Consider the following 20,872-nt stretch of genomic DNA (forward strand, 5'->3'; position numbering starts at 1 on the left):
GTTGGAACAGTTTAATCACAATCTCATCGTCTATATACGGAGCGAAGCCCCCTTCTGATGCCATATGGAAGCGGTGCCTTTTTTGTTTCTTCTTCTTCTCATGTGTCTGGGGTTGGGCAGGAGAATTGAGTGAAGTTCACAATGAGAGTGCGAGACAAAAACAAGTAAAGTGAGCGGTGCATGAATGGGAAAATACCAAATCTAATGATGCAAAACTTTTTATCAACAGTAACGAGGATTACGGAAAACCTTACTAATAATATAAGTAGGTTGATGGGCTTCATAATTTAGGGGATCATGAGTACCTATAAAACATATTTTTTTTTTTAAAAAAAAAAGATCTTTCAGTACTTAAATTAATAGTATCAATTAAGAAAATATAACATTTTGAGGCTGTGCAAACTGTTCGTGTATTAATTTGTTTACATAAATGGTGATGATGAAAAAGAAGATTAGAAAAAGAAAAACAGAATGATAAAATGAATGAATGAAGAACGGTGTTCATCCCTACCTTATGATTCATAGACTTATGTTTATATCCATGAACTTCATCAACTTGCATGGTGCAAGGGAAAAATAAGGAAAGAACATGATATATAGGCAAATAGCAATCACTTCGATTTATAGCCCTAACAGGTAACGGTGTTCTATTCGAGAAGAAGAGATTTTGTCATATAGAGTATAGACTATCAATTAGGCTTAAACATAGCTAACATGACCAACATTACTGTGGCCGAATGATGAGAAAATGACATACGCATCATGGAGGTAAGTGAATCCCATATGAGTTCGGGGTGTATTTTGAGTTCGGGGTGTATTTTCTTAGACGTGTGGCCTCATGGAAAAGAAGGGGACTATGAGCCCACCATGAAGCTATAAGAGTGTTTGAGTTGGTTTGACCTTTTAAGAGTTTATGTTATGCTTGTTGAGCCTCTAGGAAGTCGCGTCATCCCACCTAAATCCAAAGTCCCTAATTAGGCTATGTAGCATGATTAAACCTAATTAAAAGATGCCTTATGTCCAGACTTGCTCCAGTATATCATCTTTTAAGCTTAAGCTATATCTCGTGCTATGTATCATTTGTGCCTAAGTTGTACCTCATATCTCACACTTTAAAGCCTAGGTTATGGGTATAAATTCCAAACCAATTAGTACCCCCAAATCTTTGTGATGGAATAACAAAAAGACTTAGTTAGCTATTTGAGTGGTTTTGTGGTCGGGTAAGTTTAATTGGAATACTGAGGGGTATAGCTTAACTGGTCAGGTTCTGGTTTTGCTTTAGAGGTCACTATCTCAGAGTAATTGAAAATTTACACTGTCGTTAACTTCAAAATCTATAAAATTAGTTAAGATATATATAAACTAGTTCGAACATTCACACTAATAATAATAATTATAATTATAAAAAAATTAAGTGGGTGGTAGCCCTTTTTCATCAAGTTACCTTGTCATTTGTTGTTTAATGATCTTTTATCTTTTGTTAGTTGGGGCGCTTTTATGTTTAGGCACCTAGGGAGTCTAAGAGGTAAGTGTGTAAGTGCGTGGATGAAGCTGAAATATTGCTGTCCTTTAAAAATAACACCTTTTGTTATGATGTTACAACGTTTCCATGTAGTAGGGCACATGGATGAAGATCATATGGCTACATTAAATGTACTTCTAGACGTGTGCAAGGCATTCAACCTGTTTATAGTTGTAATTTTTCATATCTACAAAACCTTCTCTCTTTTATTGTTTATGTAGTTTCCCACGAGTGTTTTATAGTGAGAGAACTAAAAAAAAACCCATAAATATTCTTTTAAAGCTTTTAAAGCTTATATAGATGTCATTTTCCTTACTTTCAGATCATTGTCAAGGTGCAATAAAAGGATTTCATCCTATTATGATGTTGGTATTGAGGATTGTAGTTTATAGCAATGCAAGTTCTCTCTTATCTAACCAGAATTCAGTGGAACAAGCTCTAGTAAAGTCAACATTTCTTTTTTCAAAATAATATTAAACATGGTAGATTCAAGTAAGGTGATTATTATACCTAAATGTTTTATTAGTGAGAATGCTAAAAAGGACTACAAAAATGGATTAAGGTGTAAAGAGCTTGGAAATGGGGTTAAATAACCCATTGTCGACACTATAAAGTTTTTAGGGGTAGTGAGACAACCCTAGCACAATGGGTCTATGTATGTGCTGGAAAAGAGAAAGAGGACTATCACAGCTCTACTGTGGATGGGTGGTTTGAATGGTTGATGATGGCTGTGTGGCGTAGCTCATGATGGTTGTGGGCTGCTAGGAGAGAAATGAGTTTAATGAAGTAGCGTGAAGGTCACAGGTTGTCAATGAGTGCTGGTGTTGTCATTGTCATCATTGCAATGTGAGAGAGAAGGTTTTGGCCGTCAAGATTAGAGCTTGTGGGAATTTTTTATTTTTTTTTTTGCTTTAGGAGAGTGTGTTGGATCATGGCTCCAATCACTGGTGGAGAAGAATCAAAGGCTAGTAAATAAAGAGAGATTGGTTTTTAATTGCTATGAGAGAGGCTCTATGCTAAGAGGGGAAACTCTTTCTTTTGTATTTTTGTTTATGAATGGATACGTCTGGAGACTGTGAGCTTGCAGGAGGGTCATGTTTTTTTTGGTGAGAATCTTTATTGTTTTTTATAATGGGAGAGCGTATGTGTGTTTTTTTTTCTAACTAATTTCTCTTAAAATTCTCTTTTTTTTTTTCTTTTTCTTTCTTTTTTTTCCTTTGCATTTTTGACCCCTTGTCTAAACATTTTTTATTCTTTATTTTTCTTATTTTTCTTGTGTTTTAATATTTTTTTTAAATAACACTAATGTCAACTCGATAAAAGAACACTGATTTTAAAATGAGTACGTTAAAAAAAAAGTATTGAAAGTAAATTTTTGAATTTTTAATTCCTTTAAAAAGATGTTATAAATACCAAAAACAATGAAAATATTTAAAAATATAAAATTTTAGATTTGTTTTTATTGTATTTTGCTATTTTTTGGATTCCTACAGAAAGTAAGAAAAAGAGAGTAAAAAATTGAGATGTAACCAATTATATAAATATCCTTTTATTAAATTTAGTTAAAAAAAAACAAATAAAGAAAAAAGCTAAATTGTGATGAAACACGTTGTCTTCTAGCGTAGATTATGGCTATATTTGATGATCGAAAAGTCGGATCCGAGTTTTTGGATTATAAAAACCTATTTTTAAATTTATTTTAACTTGAAAATAGTTAAAAACATTGTAACCCTATTAAACCCATTTTAACCATTAAACCTCCTAGAATCAATTGAAAAAACCAAAATTAAATTGATAATTTTTTTATTACATCCTAATCTACTTTTTTTCAATATTATAAAAAATCCAAGCTATCTTCATAGAACTCCTCTCTACAAACCAGTTAATAATAATAAGATTGGTATTTTCCATTAATCTCTTTTTATCTCTATTATTTTCTTATTTTCTGATGACTTTCTCTTCCATATCTTAATATTTAATGATTGAAATGTGAAAAAAAAAGTTAAGGACTGGAAAGTTAAGTCCATCAACTTCAAAGATCAACAGTTGCATAAACTAAGAATTCAAGGATTAAAATATTGTTTTACACACCTTGTCGACAATGAGCTCTGTGTTTGTTTTTGTTCTTTTATTTATTTTTTAATTACAATTGAGATTATATTTTGCAAAATTGATCTTTAATACAATACAAACATAGACCTTGACTCTTTGCATATGAGAAAGTATGTAAAGTGAAAAAAACTTTGGCATATAAAACTATGCAAAAATATTGATGGCTAAAATAAAAAAAAAAAGCATTATGGAATGAACAATGTTAAATATGGGAGTGTGAGCAAATCAGCACAATGAATTGTTGTTATGTTTTTACTGTTATTGTAATATCGTATCATATAAAAATATTGATTTACTTGTCATGGGAGCTAATCAGATTCTAACCATTGATCTAGATCAAGCTTTAGGTAACAACAATATGGTAACAATGATGCATAGTGTTTTTAATAGTACTTTTCAATGGTAAAACTCATTAAAATTATGTTTTTCAAGTTTTATTTATTTATTTTAGATATCAACAAATCAAATTTTTTGATAAGCATTAAACAAATATTAATTTGATAATTTTTTAGATGAAAAATATTTTAAAAAACATATTAAACTGCAGAAATAATCACACCCTTCTTCTTTTTCTAGAAAGTATCTAATATCTTGAACAAAATTCTTAACCATAAAAAATTAAAAAAAATAGTAATAAAAAAATATGGATCAAATCTGGTATAAAAATAATTAAAGAAAATGATGAATGACTTAATCAGAAAAAAAAACAATTAAAAGAATGAGGATTAAAATTTGATCAAAAAATGTAATATAAATTTCAGGGACAAAATTGAAAGAAAAAACAAATCAAGAAAATGATAATTTTTTTTAAAAGAATGAGGATTAAAATTGGATAGAAAAAGAAATGAAATAAAATTTTGATGGACTAATTGGAAGGAAAAAAAATAAGGAAAGGATAAAAAAAAAGCAATTAAAAGAATAAGACTCAATTTGAAAAAAAAATGAAATAAAATATTAAAAGACAAAATTGAAAGAAAAAAACTAGGAAAAAAATAAAAAAACAACAATCAAGAGAATAAATACTATATTTGATATAAAAACAAAATAAAGTTAAATTGAAAGGGATGGAATTAAAAAAAATAAAAAAAACCAATAAAAAAAATCATAATTGAAAGACATACGTGTATTTGGTTTGAAGGTGTGGTGGCTTTTTATCAAAGGTACAATATCTTTTAAGTACAAACCTCATCTCTAAAAATTATAAAAACATGTTTTTTATTTAAAAAAATACAAGTTATCTCCCATCCAAACATCCTATAAAAGAAAGGATAACATAGATTGCTGACCTCACATGAATTTCAAGAAATGTAGGGAAAAAATAAGAGGAGGAAGAAAAAAAATTAACATTTCCCAAACTGTGATGATTTGAACAACACATGTCGACTCATAAGCTCCGTCTTTACTAGATGTCTTGGACGATACGGTGGTTGAAAAATTTTGATAATTCCTTTTTGTTTTTTGTTAATAGTTCTCATCCAATCCAAGAAATGGATAAGAGTCTCTGAACTTGATGAATCAATAGGTAAATAGTAGATTAATGAGTATCCAAAAACAAAGCCGACAAAACTGAATTGAATGAGTATCCCAAATACATTGAATCAAAACCCCACACTTTGAATATGGACACTCCTTTCATTTATTTGTTTTTGGCATTTATGTAATTCAACTGTAAAAAATATATATAAACTACTAAATTGTCCCAATCAATTTACAAATGACCTCTGGTTCCATGAAAAATATTATTTTACCCTCACAAGCAAGGTAAAAGCTTTGTATAGAGAAGGGTAAAAAAAAAAAAAAGAAAAATAATTACACTATACGTCTACGGTGAAATATCTCACAATTTACAATAAAAAACCGAGCTCCCTCATGTTTTTGTCATAATAACGTCCAAACGGGACCGATGAATTCTGACCGTCCAAAAATAGCTGCGCCACTTGCTGACATGCATTCCTCAACATCAAATTACCTGACGAAACGCATTTGATTTCATTAACTGGTGGAAAAGAAGGATGCAAAATGTTGGGTCCAATTTTCTACAAAGAGACCAGAAAAGAATAAGAGAAGTGTACGAAGATTAGCGTTCACAATCGATTGATTTCGGATTTCCAACAGTTTACATTAGAGAGACAAATGGAATCCTTGATAAATCTTGTGCTATGTGTTCTCTTCACATTTGTCTTCGTCAAGATACTTCATTTCATTGCAAGGGGAAGCAAAACTGAAAGTTCAGGAAACCTTCCTCCAGGTCCAGCAGCTTTACCGATTATAGGCAGCCTCTTGGATCTTGGTGACAAACCTCACAAGTCTCTGGCAAGGCTTGCCAAGACTCATGGTCCCTTGATGAGTTTGAAGTTAGGCCAAATCACCACAGTAGTTATATCTTCCCCAACCCTGGCAAAAGAAGTCCTCCAAAAGCATGATGTCTCCTTTTCTAACCGAACCATTCCAGATGCAATTCGAGCTCACAAACATCATGAACTTGGTCTGCCTTGGGTGCCGATAGCCATGCGGTGGAGAAACCTTAGAAAGGTTTGCAACTCCTACATTTTCACTAATCAAAAACTCGACGCTAACCAAGACTTGAGGCGCAAGAAGATTCAAGAGCTGGTTGCTCTTGTTCAAGAACATTGCCTTGCTGGTGAGGCAATGGATATAGGCCAGGCAGCTTTTACAATCGCACTAAATGCCTTGTCAAATAGTATTTTTTCCTTGAATTTGTCTGATTCAAATTCTGATACAGCAAGTCAGTTAAAGGAGGTTGTTGGGGGTATCATGGAAGAGGCAGGAAAACCAAACTTAGCAGACTATTTCCCTGTACTTAGAAGGATTGACCTGCAGGGCATAAACCGTCGCATGACAGTTCATTTTGGGAAGATACTCAACATCTTTGATGGCATAGTCAATGAACGGTTACAATTAAGAAAAATGCAGGGTTATGTCCCGGTCAATGACATGCTAGATACTCTTCTTACAATCAGCGAAGACAATCACGAGGACATCATGGAAACTAGTCAGATTAAACATTTGTTCTTGGTTACTTCTTTTTCTCCTCCTTTTTTACCAATTGTTTCATTTACGTTTTTCATTTGAAGTTTTCGAATTTTCTGTATATTTTAAGAGAATTCTCCTTGTTAACTTCTTTGTTTGTTACAGGATTTATTTGCTGCTGGTACAGATACAACTTCTAGCACACTGGAATGGGCTATGGCAGAACTACTCCACAATCCCAGGACATTATCTAAAGCCCGAACAGAGCTTGAGCAGACTATTGGAAAAGGCAGCTTGATTGAGGAATCGGACATTGTCCGGTTGCCTTATCTGCAAGCAGTTATCAAAGAAACCTTCAGATTGCATCCAGCAGCTCCTCTCTTACTCCCTCGGAAAGCTGGAGAGAATGTAGAAATAAGTGGTTACACTATCCCAAAAGGTGCACAATTGTTTGTTAATGCGTGGGCCATAGGTAGAGATCCAAGCTTATGGGAGGATCCAGAGTCATTCGTGCCGGAGAGATTCTTGGGGTCAGATATTGATGCCCGTGGCCGGAATTTTGAGCTTATTCCATTTGGTGCTGGACGACGAATTTGCCCTGGATTGCCTTTGGCAATGAGGATGTTACACATGATGTTGGGTTCACTTATTCACTCTTTTGATTGGAAGCTAGAAAATGGAGTGACACCAGAGAGCATGGACATGGAAGATAAGTTCGGCATCACCTTAGGGAAGGCTCAATCCCTGCGAGCCGTACCAATACAATTGTAAGGTAAATTGCTTGTTTTGTTTGAGATTATTAGTAGAAGAGCAAGGCACATGACACAATTACTTGAGAGGACATGTTGTGTCTTGGAGCCAAAAACTGATCACTATCTGTCTTTAGCCATCCGTGCATTTATGGTCTAAATTCATTTCATTTTGCTGTCCCATCTTCTGGCCTCTGTTCAATTACTATAATCTGACAAAAGCAGAAAACTTTAATAATTTAATATTTATGTGCTCCTCATGGGATAACTTGTTATGGATAATAATTGTTTTTGTATTTTAAAAATATGTTTTTAAAAAATTATTTATTTTATTTTTTTATTTTAATTTTTTTTTATTTTATTTTCAGGAGGATGGGTTGATATAAAAATAATTTTTAAAAAATAATAATAAAATATTATTTTAATATATTTCTAAATAAAAAAAATTTAAAAAATAATTACAACTATATTATCAAAAATATGTTTGAGCCTTGTAGTAATATGCTGGCTATTGAAGGCTTATATAGTCGTTAATTTCAGAGCTCATACAATTAATCGAGATACGTGAAAACTGATCCGAACATCTATATTAAACTAAAAAAATTATATATTTATATCCCTTTTCGACCTTTTGAGATCGTACTTGAGTTTTATTGTGATTTGTCTCAGCAGTGGTTGAAGGATATGCATAGATCCGTTTGTGTTCAGAAACTGCAGGCAATAGTAATAATTATGGAATATATTTTTTTTCAATCTCCATCAATATATATAAATAGACATTTTTTTTAGAACACTTTCAACACAGCAACAGAGCTTTTAGATTTTCTCAAGAAATCTTCAAACTTCAATCAAGATCTCGATAGATTGGAATACTTATGTAAAAGTGTAAAAGCATTTACCGATGTTGATATGAAATCTTTCTTTATTCTTTCCAAGAGAAGTGTAAAAAACCATTATAGAAAATGCACTCAAATGATCTTTATGAGGAAAATTAGATCTACATTTTTTGTAAAATTCAGATCTTTATGCACTCACTGATCTTTCTCTGGAGACTTAAATATTCATAGACGCGAAGTGAATTAGTAGATCGTTATATCAAAGATACCTTTTTATTTTGAACCTTTCCTAGTAAAGCATTATCAAATTTAACCGATTAATTAACAAATATAATATGAATTAAGATAATAATATGACATTTAAAATACCCAAACTTTTTCATGTCAAATGTATTAATCAATAATTTCTTAATAAATTTGATCATGTATTTATTTTTGTCTAAAATTAACGAAAAATTAACTTTCCATCCGCATAGAGATATACAATAACTTAACTTTATTTATGTTTTTTTTATATAAATACATTTGTCAACTTTATTGATTTAAACTCATTTGATAATAAAACATGCATAATCAAACTTTTTATGTCATTATTTAGAAACTTGTTTCAAATTATATAATAACTTGACAAGCTCAAAACTTTAATTTCTTTCTTTTTACTGACAAACTCATAAAGTTGTTTCATATAAACTTCTTCATTAAGGTCATCATTTAGAAAGACTATTTTTATATTCATTTGATGTATTTAAAGATTGTTAATATATGAGATAACTATTAATGTCCATATAAAAGTTATTATTGACACAAGTGAGTATGTGTTAAAATAGTTCATACTTTCTTGTTGTTTAAATTCTTTAACAACAAATCTTGTCTTGTATTTTTCAACGATTTCATTAACTTCCATCTTCCACTTGAAAATCCATTTATATTCTAACAACATACTTATAAGAGAAAAATTTACAGCTCTCTTGTATGATTTTGCATGATAAACTCAATTTCATTATTTATTGTCTCCTTCCAATAGAAAGTTTCAAAGCATAACATTTTCTCGGAATAGCTTCAAGACTCATTTTCTAACAAGTTAAAAAATCAAGACCGAATGTTTCTTTCATCTTCTCCCTCATTCTTCTCGACTGGATTTCATTGTCTATTATAGATTTTTCATCTGTAATTTGATGACGACAACTTAAGCTTGCTTCATTTGTCCTTTAAGTGAATGAATTTCTTAAGCTTCCTTAAAAAAAAAACATCTTTTCTAAAAATGTTGCATTCCTTGTTTCTTTTATTATATTAGGATGAACATTCTCACTACTTGACTTGTATACAAGAAATCCATATGCACTATTATTATAAGCATATCCAATGAATACGCGATTCATAGTTTTAGGCCTTATCTTGACCTTTTTAGGATAAAGTATTGTCACTTTCACAAGGCACTCTATACTTTGATGCATTTACAGGAAGATCTTTTTCCTTTCCATAACTTAGACGGGTTTTTTTTTCAAATTTTTATAAGGTACTTTATTAAGTATATAATTGGTAGTTAAAATTTTACCTGATGAACTCAATCTTACTATTTATTATCTCCTTCCAATAGGAAGTTTCAAGGCAGGACATTACCTTGGAGTAGCTTCAAGGCTTATTTTCTAACAAATAAGTTAGAAAACCAAGATTGAATGTTCTTATTATTTGCACTCTCTTACTCCTTCTTAGTTCAATTTCATCATCTTCTACAAATCTTTCATATATAATTTGATGATGACCACTTAAATTTGCTTCCTTTATCCTTTAAATGAATGAACTTTTTGTGCTTCCTTAAAACACAACATCTCTTCAAAGTGATGCAGCTGTACTTGTAGAAACTAAAGGTTATAAGTATTTGAGTGAGGATTTGACGCAACTAGATGGGGATCTGACCTAGGCAAACTATATGGATAAGCTAATAGATTCTTTAATGGATCAATAGGTTAAGTTTAGGTTCAAGAAAAGGTCTGGTCATGCCAAACTAGGTTAACATCTTAAAAAATAACTCTAACAGGAGATTCAACTAGAATAATATTCATTGCTTATTGAATCATTGTATTTAGGCTAATTTTGTAACTTTTCCTAGATTTTTTTATTTAATATTTTATTTTAGATTCTTTTTTATTTTTCCTTATGTTTTCAATATTTGAATACTTCCTACTAGAGGGTGGGGTCTTTCTAGCCTATTCAAAAGTCTTGTAAACCTCTATAGAGAAAAACCATATTATTTTTATTTTTTCAGAGAATACAACTATGAATTTAGATTTTACATCTACAACCTTTTTTGCTCATCAAATCTTTTGTGTTTTATGTGGTGTTGTTTTTCTCATAGCTTCCGTCTACATAACAAAGAATACATCATTCTTTTCTATCATTATTGTATAGGGATGAATATACTCAATACTTGACTTGTGTACAAGAAACCAATAAACACTACTATTGTAAGCATATCCAATAGATACATGATCCATAATTTTAGGTCTTATATTGACTTTTTTAAAAATATGTATGCCATTTTTTCAAGGCAGTCCCATACTTTAAGGTATTTGAAGGAAGATTATTCTTCTTTCCATAATTTATATGGTATCTTTTCCAACTTCTTATAAGCTACTTTGTTAAGAATAGAATTTGTAGTAGAAAATTGCCTCCTCCTCAAGTTTTAAGGTTCTCCTAACTTTCAAACATGACATTCGTTATTTATTTTAGAATTTTATTTTTCTAGTAGTAATGTCATTTTATTATGGTAAATAAAGAGAAGTTGTTTAGTGGATAATATCATTTTGAGATCAAAATTCATCAGAATATGCCTCATATTCTCAAACTTATATCACTTTTTATTGTCTTTATCTTTTTATTAAGTTGATTTTTAACTTCATACTTGTGATGTTTAAAAATTTCAAGATTCTCATCTTTGCTTCTTAACAAATAGGTATAATAATACCTTGTATAATCATCAATAAAAGTAGTATAATATTTTTACTCAATTACAGTTTGCATAATTCTTAAACTGTCATATTGAATTAAATATATAACTTTACTACTTTTAATTATTTTTAGAAAAGGTCTTTTTAAATTTTGATTCTACATAAACTTCACACATATCATTTGATACAATTCAAGCAAGGTCAGATTTAGATTTTGTCGTAAAAGTTTTTACTGTCTAGTTTTACACTTTTGAGCATAATTGGAAATTCAACCGTTGGATCGAGTTGAAACTTGACCTGAAATCCCAGAGGTATTATTCTATGTTGGGATAAATTTTCAGATGAATTGAAGTTTGGAAAGGACTTGCGATATAGGTCAGAATAGGCTCTACAAATTTTGTTATTTACTTTCCTTTGACTTGTGGACTTCCTATTTGACAAGGATTCTTTTCCTACAAGGATGTGACAACTTGTTTTGGAAATTTTCTAGTTCCACAAGGATCTTTAATGAGCTGTAATATAATCTTCAAGTGTGACAAAGATTCATTAATGTTTCAAAATCCTTTTCTTGTAAGGATTTTTTATTTATCCTAGCTACATAAGAAAAGAAGGGCTGATGGTATTTAATGACATATTAATTATTTTTATTATTTTTTTTCATGTTTGGGTTTAATTAATACTTTGTTTTCAGCTAGGATCTAAGGCTTGTTTGGATCAGGCCATGGGCTTTTCAGCTTAGGGTTTTTGGGTCAGTTCAACCTATTAGAGTAGATCCATTAGGTTATTTTTTAAGAACTATTTAAACACGTGTAACTAGAATTTTAGCAGCTATTGATGAACATTACTTCTGAATTTTTCAGTTTTAACGTGTGAGAGTGATTCTTGTATTCTTCAGTTCTTCAATGAACTAAATCTGACTTATCGAAGATTAACTAGTTTCGTGGCGTCATTTTACTTCATTCCAATAATGATGGTTTCTTGGGGTAGGTTTTCATTGTGTCACACTCCTATCAGATCTTTTTTAGTTTTTCGGGATCAAATCTCAATCTTGATTATGAGTATGAAAAATCTAGAGAAAAAAAAAAACTTGTAGGAAACTCTTCCTTTAACCCTTTTTTTAAAGTGAATTTTAAAAGTTAAAATGTTAAAGAATTAATGGGTTGAAAGCTAAAAGGTTAAATAATTAACATAGCTATTCTAAATTTGAGTTTTTGAGCTAAACAAATTGTCTAGATTTGCAGAAAATATTTCTAGAAAAACTATTAACATTCATGGGTTGAACTAAATAAAAAAATGGCTGGAAGAATTGAGCTGAAAAAAATTGTCTGAATTTGCAGAAAATACTTCTAGAAGAAAGTGTTAACATTCATAAGTTGCACTGGACAAAACAATGACTAGAAGAAATAATTCTTCATGGACCACTCCCAAGCCCAAATTTCAGTTGGAGAAAAAACTTTTATGACTCAAAATATTATTTTATAGTAAACCTAGGCTCAAAGCCCGAGTCAATGCACATATATGTATGAGTTTAAGACCAAATTCCACTTTGCTTAAAATATCTTCTCTCCAAAAGCTTTAAGTGAATCTTAGTTTTAATTTTAACTTTTTAACTTAGTACTTTATAAATACTAAGAAAGTTTTGTTCATTTTTTACGTGGGTTGTGGGGTTTTAAGTTTCATTAAAAAATGCCACCAAGAACTTATTTAGATTAATTTTTAATTCATTCATAATATATTTAAATCATGTTAATATTTTATGATAAAAAGTTTATGTTGAAAATTAAATTTTAATAAATTTTAACTTAAAAAATAAGTGGATTCCACTTTTAATTTGGTTTCAAATGTACCTATTACCCATTTTTTAACAAATTTACCAACATTTTATGTTGTGACATTGGAAGAAGGTATCAGATCAAGATTCATTGAGATTGGGAGTTATTGTGTGTCCACAAGAAAGGAACTGGAACTTTCATTTTAGAGTAATGCAGGTCTAAATATTTCTTTTCCATTATGCCCCTTCTGTGCCCTTTTGTCTTTGGAATGATCAGTGCAATTGTTGGATATCGTTGCATTTGTATCTTTTATCGAATTCAAATTCTACGTTTGTGAGTCTTGTAAGCTGTCAAAGCATATGCTTTTGAAATTTTATTCGGCCTTTAAGTTGCTTAACGATCATATATTATCTTGACAAGGATGCCATTCATTTACTCTGTTTTCGGCCCAGTACCATTCAAACGACTTGCTTGCTTTTCCTTTGGTGGGGACGATGCGTTGATAAACAAATTATCACACAGCTGCAAGGAAAAGAGACTGGCGCTCGAAAACATGGCGAGCTAATCAAGGGTCGCGTAGTTCCATACAGGGAACACTGGCGAACGACAGCGATTATGCCCCGTTTGGGAGAAAGCGTTGCACCGAAGTTTCCAAACCAAAAGTTCCCTATATGGAAACCGCAGCCAATTCCTAAAGGGGCACTTAATGGCCGTTGTTCTCTATGAGATGGCTGGAGGAAGCGGAATGTTGCCTCTGAAGACCCAATCAGCTGCTTCGTATTCAAGGCCTGTTTCAAACTGGCCTTTTTTGTTTTGCAGCTCTGCGTTTACTGATGGAAACGCGGTCTCATGAATACATCATTTAGATCACGGGAATCTGTCTCGAAATTCCTGCCTTGGATTGGCTTTTGCGGGTACTCGAAATTCGTTCCATGTTTAAAGTCATGATAATTTTTTTGATAGAATTCACAAACATTGGCATCGCCAACGGGCTTGGCAAAATCAGTTTTCATGGTCGCGTCCATTTACTTAACACAAACAAGGAACCCTCCAGAATTTAAAACCTGAATAAACCTTGTACAATGGCAGCGCATATAAAGAGGTGCTCAAGCTACATCAAAAGATTTCAGCTTCTCGCGGTCAGGGTAGTTTCTGAACCGCAACATGAAGCCCATGGTCATTAATACCAATCCAATATTACAGCCACTACTGACTACTACATTAGACGAGTCCATCACCAATGACAACTTGGGGAGCGAACAAATTGCAAAGTTCTAAACCCAAGCCCTAATATAGAGCTGGGAGTCGCTGTCCTGGCTCAATGTAAAGCATCTTATTCCATAACCAAAACGGTTACACAACAAAGGTCTGTGCTCATATACAGTGAACAGAGTAAAACAAACACAGAGATACTTGTGCGGGGTATACTTGAATACTTGAATATCAAACCTTACCGGCAACAAAATCGTTATTACTGGATTCCCATATGGTCGTCCCATCACATGTACAAATCTTTTTGTAATTCTCACCAACTCCTGCACTTCTAGCAATTACTGCTGCTGTTAGACCTTTATCTGATTTATCTTCAGTTCCATATACTACTAGTGATCTCCCAATCAGATCTGCAATTCTTAGCTTCTGTATGGTGCCCGAGAAGAAGGCATCTCCTTTCTCATCGACATATAATGTTCCCAGGTCGCCAAGAGGCTATCAAAAAGAAACTCAGTTAGAAAATGCTATTACTACATCACTTCAAATATAATCAAGCAAAGGTACTCAATATAATAAGAGAAAATCAAAATAAGCCAAATGAAGTTCAAACCACAAATCCCTGGCTTCAAAACAAGCTAAATTAAGTTCACATCCCTGGTCTTAGTACCGTTGTATTGATTTGCCACTTGAATATTTGTGGCATGAGAGATTATTGCATGAAGATATTCAGAGAAGGCATGTGCTGATGCAAACCTCTAGTTCAGTTCCTTGATTTGTCGGATTAAACACTTTCCCAGTGCTTGCTGCTCCTTCTGTTAGATCACCAAACTCATTGATAGACCAGCCGTGTTTACCAAGTGACAATCCAGTAAAGTTGGCTTCAATCCTAGCTAGATCCATATTCACCTGAGCAAAGCGAACAACACCAAAAATATCTGGACCTTTGAATTCAGCAACAGCAGCAGACACTAAAAAGTCTGAAATGCAGAGCATGAGGTAAGTTACTTGAGAAACTGAAATCAAATTTTGACAAGACACCATGCTGCAACGGGCTGGGGGGGGGGGGGGGGGGGGGGGTGGTGTTGCCACAAAAAAATGAATGAGGATTACACTGATGAACTAAACAAAACAGCTATGGTTGCCAAGAGTGTCTTAATAAGATAATGGCTCACAATCAAAGATCTGGTTTGTCTTATTCTTTTAATTACTATTTGGTTTATTTGAGATAATTTATAAAATATTTTTTTTTTATAATTTCATCTTGATTCAACTTTTCATTAGTCGAATTTGATGTCCATTCTTTTAATGCACTTTTTTTATTAAAAAAAATTAATAAATAACTTTTTACAGCATAGCCAAACACTAAAAAAATATTTTCTAACTTATTTTTATGGGACTACCAAACATAGAAAATAATCAACTTTACATGAAAACCATTAGTCGAAAGAAAACTACTTCCAGCAAATAAAAGAGGCTACTATATGCCATGGAAAACGACCCTCATGCTCAAGACTCCTTGTTTGGAAATCAGGTTCGAAAAAAATATAAAGTGCACTTCAGAAAAGCACACCGCTTGAGATGGTATGTGAATATTAAAGTTGCATATAAAAAAAAAATACGGAAGGGGATATCAAAGTTGCATATAAAAGAACTGACAATTCAGTTAACCAACCTTCAGGGATCCCTTGGCCAATTAATCTAGCATTTCGACCTGTCTGCTCTAAAGCTTCAGTCATAGTATTCACTGGAGACGACCCGAGGATTCTCACCACTTGATTCGCCAAATCAACCTCCACATTCTTCACTCCTAATTGTTTTTCCCACAATGGAAAACAAAACACAACACTATAAGAAGAACAAGAAAAACTCCATTTCATACTAGTCAATGATTGTGTATTTAAAAATTGGAGTCACGACATACCATTAACACTTTGTAACTTATTCTTTACTGAATTAACACAGCCCTCACACTTCATATCCACCATAAATTCTGTCTGTTTATCAAAACAAGCTCACAAATTTCAATCAACAGAGGTCAACAAAAAAAATCAATGAACAATCAAATAAACACCCAAATGAAAAAACTATCAAATAAAAGTCAAAGACGAAACGGGAAATAATGAATAGTTTTTAACTTACAAATAACTCAGGCAGGGTTACATTATCCTGGAAAAAAAAGGATAAAAGATTCAGACTTTAAACCTTAATATGAAAGATTTTGATACAAAAAGAAATGGGTAGATAATAAATTTCAACCTGTGACATGGACATGTGATTCGATGCAGGTGTTTCCATGTTAAGGGCAGAAGGAGGCTGAGTCAAATTCTTTACAAGGCCAGAGGCAGTTGAGGAGAGAAGAGAAGATGATGGGGACAGAAAAGAGAGGTTTCGGGGTTTGGGATATGGAGAAGAAGTAGATATAGATGAGAGAGCAGAGGCATCAGGTAAAGCAGAGGCAGGTATGGCAACCTTTGTTGTGTTTGTTACTGACCTGAGAAAAGCCATTTTATTTGTGGGTTTTTGATTCTCTGATGTTGGTGGTGACTGTTGTCTCTCTGTATCTGGATTTTTCCTTTAAACTCTCTCTCTCTCTCTCTCTCTCTCCCCCCCCCCCCCCCCCCCAACAAATTCAGTAGAATAAATTTTGACATGTTGCAACCCAAATGATAAAAAAACGAAAAGAAAAAAGAAAAAAGAAAGACTGAACTACTGAACCAATATTTCTTTTGTAGATTTTTTTTGGTTTTTTCGTTAATTTAAATTCGCTTTTTTAAACTAATTTTTTGTGATATATACTAATAAAAATTGAATACATCTTCACAATTAATTTTGGAATTATTTGAAGGTGGAAGTTTTATTTTTTATTTTCTAAACAATAAAAACTCAATAAATTATGAAAACATAAGCTGGAATTATCTCATTTTTCGTCTTTATAGAGGCCGTGTGAATTTATATAGATAATTTTAGTGTAATATTTAAAATTTTTGCATGTATGGTGCTTAAAATTAACTTATTTTAAGCTTAGTTTGATGTTACATGTTTGATCATTAAATATATTAAAAACTATACTAAAACTAAGTAGATAAATTTATATGATTTTTTTAGGATTCCTAACAAAATTCAAGATTATTTTAAATTATTTTTCTATTTTTCTTTGCAATTTTATAATTCTTTAATGTTTAAGAAATTATCAAAAAATGATTTTTTAAGGAGTTTTTGGTCAATAATACATAGCGGTTAAATAAAAAATATTTATCCAAAATAGAATAATTTAAGAATAAAATTAACAAAATTATAATATATATATATATATATATATATATATATATATATATATATATATATATATATATATATATATATATATATAAACACACGCCTTAATAGTTTAGAAGCAAAAACAAAATGCCATAAAACCCATTATTCGGGCAAGAACTAATTAATGTTACACTTCTTTACTCGGGCATAGTTTATGAAGGTGATTGATTTTTTGAAGTAGTCATAAATGCAGTCATGCAAAATGCTCTCGTACTATAATAAAACAAAGGAGAGAATTAACCAGAGAAAAATGAAAAAAAAATTACCATGAACTCTAATCTTGTATTGATGTTGTGTATTCTATTTATTTTTTTAAAAAAAATTAGGGCTTAGCGTACAATAACTAAATATATTATACGAGATATCATCAACCCAACAAGATCATAATATAAAATGAAATATAACTCAATAGATGGGTCATCCAAAGTGAGGCATTATCTACTAACTGGGTTTTTTTATCAGATTAAAATTGATTAACCAGTAAGTTGCTTACATTGGCTTATCTGAACGTGTGCTGGAATTAACGTGTGAAGTATATATTTTTGGTGAGAATGTAATTTTTTTTCATTATATTCATTATATTTATTGAATTTTTAAATTAAATTGCGTGATTTCTAGCATGATGTATATATGTATGCTAAGATTAAAGCCGAGCCAAATGACATTGAGGTATGAAAGAATTTTAGATCTTCCAACTTTGTTAAGAGTAATTAAAAGATATATCTAGAGTTCTTGATGTCAGAGAGGTTTAGGAGGTGGTCACGTAAGGGTGTTCACAGTCTAGTTTGGTCTAATTTTAACTCAAAAATTCAACCGAACCGGAAAATAATATTTCTTATTAATATAACCCAGATCGAACCGAGAACCGGTTTAAACTGAACTGGTTTTGTTCGGTTCGGGTCGGTTTTTTAGTATAAAAACCTAGAAAAACCTAGAAAAACCAGAAACCAATGAAGATTTGTGAAGGCCTTCGTGAGTGCTGGAATGAGATTAATCAAAGAAAATTTCGACATCAAATATCAATCACTAAGCTATTAATCACAACAACCACTCAAAAATTCAAGAAAAGCAACCAACAGGCATAAAGGAACCTTCAAGGTATAAAAACAGTCAGAAAACCAACCATCAACTTGAATTTAGTATTGGTTTTCGCTTTTTGGACTTAATTGTCTGGCACAAACCATTGTTCACTTGCTTCCTAGATCCTCCTCTTTGTTTTATTCTTATCATACAACCTGAACTTTCCGCATGAGCCAAGGGGCTGGGAAGGGGGAACGAGGAAGGGGAAGGGGAAGGGGGTGGGGCGGTTGGGAAAGGGAAAGGGAAAGGGAAGGATGGAAAGAGGGAAAGTGATTTAGGGTTAGTAATGGTTCCTTTTATATCTTTTTTTAAGTTAATTAGATTTAATTAAACTGGTTTGGTTTGGTCCGATTCAATCGGTTTAAGCTTTTTTAAACCAGAACCGAACCGGACCGAGTGATTTTTTTATTTTTTAATCGGTTTATTTAGTTTTTTCTATCGGTTTGGTTCTTTCAGTTGATTTTTTCTTGGTTTTTTCAATTTAATCGGTTGGTCGATTTTTTTAAACACTCTTAGGTCACGGAGTGAGTCCTTGAATTGAAACAATGTGACTCATGGTTCCATTAGCAAGCATATTAGCATAGCCGAGGTGTTTGTTGTAAGTAAATTTTAAAACTTTTTGAATATTTTTTTGAACAAATGTTTTTTTTATCAATATCTTTTACTTGTTTTTTTTTAAATGTGGGAAACATATAACGCTCGCCAGCATGCATGCTAAACACGAAGAAGACCCTTCAACATGTTTGGAATATAATCCGGAGTTATGGTTGAAAGCAGGAGCAACCGCTGAACCCAATAAAAATTAAGTTTACGGTATCTTTATGACTACGACCTGAAATATGAGGACGAGTTATGGTGTCTTAACCATAAGCACTCATAAACCTGCACAAGTCAACCATTAGCAGTTGTTCATGAGTTGGTTCAAGAATAAATTGCTACTATGATGGCCGATCTGAGGGTTGAACTTGAGATGCAATACAAAGAAAGAAGTAGGAAGCAATATGAGTACATGATGGCATATTCTCAACTCATTATCCCTCTCTTACCTCAGGAGAATTTTTCTCTTTTTCCACCTCCGCCTGTAGCTTCAACTTCTTTCTAATATATAAAGATATTTGTAATTGATTTTACATTTAAATTAATGATATAAAATTTGTTCTTCAATTTAATTTAGTTGTTTAATGTCAAATTATGATCTAAATAAGAATGTATTAAAAAAATTACTGAAATACTGAAGGAATCACCAATAGATATAAAAATTATGTCAGTCATTTGAACCCATTTTCCTTAGATAAGTATAGCGAGTTATGAACTATTTTAATATAGATCAAATGATTTACTGACAAAATTTTAATGTCAGTGATTCTCTCGATGAAACCATCAATAATATATGATCCATATTAATGAGTATTTCATCATTGAATCATTGTTAATATTTATTGATGGATTGACTGCAGAAAAATGGTTGCCAAATATTTTTTTGGCATGAATATTTTGTTGGTCTTTCTTTCGTTAAGTAACTTCGTTGATTGAATTACCGATAAACTTGATATCCTCGATGAGAAACTCGTCGATAACATATTTTTATCGGGAAATTTATTGGTAATTTATAAACCGATTAAAGTATAAATTAATCTCCTACGAAATATTCTATTGGTGAAATATATCAATTAACCATGGTTTTAAAACAAGATTTTCAACATAAATATCTACTATAATAACTGCGTGTCCTTGATATTACCCTGAAAGAAAAAATAGATCCATCTCTGACAGAATTAAGAAGTTCCCTTACCCATTGGCCCTACCCTCCAATTAGGAGATGAAAGCATATGCGTGACACTGATAAAGGCTGTATCACCACAATAGTTGATGAGATGAGTGAAGCTTCTTAAAACATTCTTTCTTCTCTTAATTAAAGCCAAAATCAAATGTCAGATGTCGGAGCTGCAGGATTTGCGTTATAGCAGACTGTATTTTTGGCAAAATTGACAACTTTTACCGCTAGAACATATGTTTCAGTATTTTTCCTTTTAAGGTTACGAGGCTTGGATTTAATTTCAAGGCCATGTGTTAAAGCCATCTATTGGATTTAATTAGCAAAGGTGTTTGCCAACAAATAAGCTATAGATACTCCTGTGCAAATGACTTCTAGGCGCACCAGAGCTTTTGCCTCAAAGATTTCTGGTTCAGGTTTCTGTCCATCGTATTCCCAAGCTCTTGTATGTTCGAGAAGAACAACAGACAGCTGTTCGACTTGATTGAGGAATATGATAGTGCCAGATAGCATCTTTATATCCTGAAGCTTGTTATTCAGTGATCTTATCTATATCTC

The 20,872-nt window shown here is 31.9% G+C and overlaps 2 protein-coding genes across 2 annotated transcripts; one reads left to right on the forward strand and one right to left on the reverse strand.

Moving 5' to 3' along the window:
- The first annotated feature begins 5,528 nt into the window (after nt 1-5,528).
- Nucleotides 5,529-7,557, forward strand: LOC133691035 (geraniol 8-hydroxylase-like). Its single transcript, XM_062111346.1, has 2 exons — nt 5,529-6,670; nt 6,791-7,557. Exons 1-2 carry the CDS (start codon nt 5,768-5,770, stop codon nt 7,394-7,396), a joined length of 1,509 nt encoding a protein of 502 aa, XP_061967330.1. The 5' UTR covers nt 5,529-5,767; the 3' UTR covers nt 7,397-7,557.
- Nucleotides 7,558-14,042: 6,485 nt separating this feature from the next.
- Nucleotides 14,043-16,767, reverse strand: LOC133686512 (copper chaperone for superoxide dismutase, chloroplastic/cytosolic-like). Its single transcript, XM_062106979.1, has 6 exons — nt 16,399-16,767; nt 16,282-16,308; nt 16,064-16,136; nt 15,815-15,949; nt 14,896-15,119; nt 14,043-14,637 (listed from the first exon to the last, which is right to left on the reverse strand). Exons 1-6 carry the CDS (start codon nt 16,645-16,647, stop codon nt 14,374-14,376), a joined length of 972 nt encoding a protein of 323 aa, XP_061962963.1. The 5' UTR covers nt 16,648-16,767; the 3' UTR covers nt 14,043-14,373.
- Nucleotides 16,768-20,872: the final 4,105 nt, after the last annotated feature.

Source organism: Populus nigra, chromosome 1 (genome assembly GCF_951802175.1).
Source record: "Populus nigra chromosome 1, ddPopNigr1.1, whole genome shotgun sequence".
Classification (NCBI taxonomy): Eukaryota; Viridiplantae; Streptophyta; class Magnoliopsida; order Malpighiales; family Salicaceae; genus Populus; species Populus nigra.